A 2,186-nucleotide genomic window follows, 5' to 3' on the forward strand; every position below is an offset into this window, starting at 1 on the left:
GGCCATTAAGTCTGAAATTTGCCAGCAGACTGAGACTGAAGGGAGAGCTGATATTGCAGCTCAGGTTCAAAGGTGGTCTGAAGTCAGAACTCCATCTTCTTGGTCTTTTTTTTTTTTTTGACTTAAGTCCTTCAACTGATTAGATGAGAACTATCACATTATAGAGACTAATTTGCTTTCTTCAAAGTCTACTAATTTAAATGTTAATCACATCTACAAAATACCTTCATAACAACAATTAGACAAGTGTTTGACCAAAAACTGGACACCATAGCCTAGCCAAGTCAACACATAACATTAACCATCACAGCTTATAAATTCATGTACCTAAAATTATGTATATGAGTTTATAATAAGTACATACACTGGAATGAATGAGACATTTATACTGGACAAATTATCAGATTAAAAAGCAAAGATACATATATTTTTTTTGTTAATCCTTACCCAAGGATGTTTTCCATTGATTTTTAGAGAGAAAGGAAGGGAGGGGGAGAGATAGAGAAACATTAATATGAGAGAGGCACATCGATTGGTTGCCTCCTACATCCAGGGCCAAGGATCCAGCCTTTGATGGGAATCAAACCCAGGACCCTTCAGTCTGTGGCTGGTGCTCTGGCCACTGAGCCAAATTAGCTAGGGTGCAAAAACACATTTTTGAGATTTAGACATTCAGAGCTCACATAGACTTCTTAATATGTAGGGCTGGACAGATTAGAGATCTTATTCTTTTGGTGAGTTTTTCCCAGTCCTGAACCTGCTGTTCCATCTCCCACTGCCCTAATTGCAACGTGCAGCTCTGTTCCCCTTTCACCCTCCAAACAGCTGGAGTTTGTGATAGGAATCCAGTTACCCATCCGTAGTATGGAGTCTGGCTGGGAACACTAAATCTAACTCAACCCTTCTATTTTACAAGAAGGGAAATAGGCTCAGAGGAAACAGAGTTTGTTCACTATCGTGAGACTCAGTGTGGTATTTTTAAGCATCTTATTTTAAAAGTCATTCTTCATTCATAAGGAATATAAACCCCTACTGCAAAGGTGACAAACCAATGAGGGCAACTCCTAGCAATATTATTGCAAGTTGTAATTGGGGTAAACAATCAGTTGAGATCAAAGTTTCGCTAGCTCACAGCTTCCTCGAGGAATCCAACACCATCTAACAATTTCTGATTCATCGCAATTTAAACATTCTTATCGCTCTCACGTGCGAGGGGAACTCTATGGGTGCAGAATATACAAGTTTGTAAACAAAGTCCCTGACTTTCAGGTTGAAGTCTAAGAAATTATAATAATTGAAACAATAAATAAGTAATAATGATACTTAATGAATAGTAATAATTACAAAAGAATTAATTACTGTGTATGAGCCACATCACGGGCACTTTCTCATTTAAGTCATGTTCTATATTCTTTGTGCGCACAGATAAGTAAACGATTTAATCAGCTTTGCGCAGTGACAAACTTCAACTGCGTCTGGCTCAGCTTCCCAGTCCAAGCTCCCAGCGCTAGTGATCATGGCCAGTCATGGCCGAAGTTGCACTTTCTGGTCCAGCAACCAGGCAAATGTCATTTGCAACGTGATTTCCAAATTTAAGTTGACACGGGACCAATTTAACTCAGAGACTGTGTTAATTCGATGGGGGTTTGGTTGGGTCGATTTGATGGTTTGTTCGATTCATTTAAGTTGAAGAAAAAGGGGGAGGAGGAGGCTGCGTCCTTAGGTCGAAATATCTGTGGTCTTCCTGTGGACACAACCAGAGCCCTGAAAACTGACCTCAAAACAACTGCTAAAGAATCGGTTTTGATATTACAATTCCAAGCCTTTTGCTCCTACCGCAACCCTTTCTTGGACGCACACGCAGGCAGCACTTGCGCAGCAACGGCTGGGTCGGCTACTCTTGGCCGGACGTGCGGGTACACCCCACGCCCACGCGCGCAGCAGGGAGGGGGGGGGGAGATCCCGGAGGTGGTGCGGCTGGGCGGAGCCCGGCGGCGCTACTCGAGGGCGGAGCGGGAGGCGGCCGCACGGATCCCGGAGCTGCGGCGCCGCTGGGGCGAGGTCCGTCTTCTCCCGCGGAGCCGGGCGCGCGGCCGCGATGAGCTGGGACCTGTTGCTCTGGCTACTGGCGCTGTGCGCGCTGCTCGCGTTGGTGGTGCAGCTGCTGCGCTTCCTGCGGGCCGATG

At 45.1% G+C, this 2,186-nt stretch overlaps 1 protein-coding gene across 1 annotated transcript in view; it reads left to right on the top strand.

Moving 5' to 3' along the window:
• The first annotated feature begins 1,987 nt into the window (after nt 1-1,987).
• Nucleotides 1,988-2,186, top strand: part of DHRS7 (dehydrogenase/reductase (SDR family) member 7) — a 16,299-nt gene continuing 16,100 nt past the window's right edge. Inside the window, exon 1 of the mRNA XM_006767653.2 lies at nt 1,988-2,186. This exon is cut by the window's right edge and continues 24 nt beyond it. Coding sequence (XP_006767716.1) covers nt 2,099-2,186 — 88 coding nt within the window. The 5' untranslated portion in view covers nt 1,988-2,098.

Source organism: Myotis davidii, unplaced genomic scaffold, assembly GCF_000327345.1.
Source record: "Myotis davidii unplaced genomic scaffold, ASM32734v1 scaffold281, whole genome shotgun sequence".
Lineage (NCBI taxonomy): Eukaryota > Metazoa > Chordata > Mammalia > Chiroptera > Vespertilionidae > Myotis > Myotis davidii.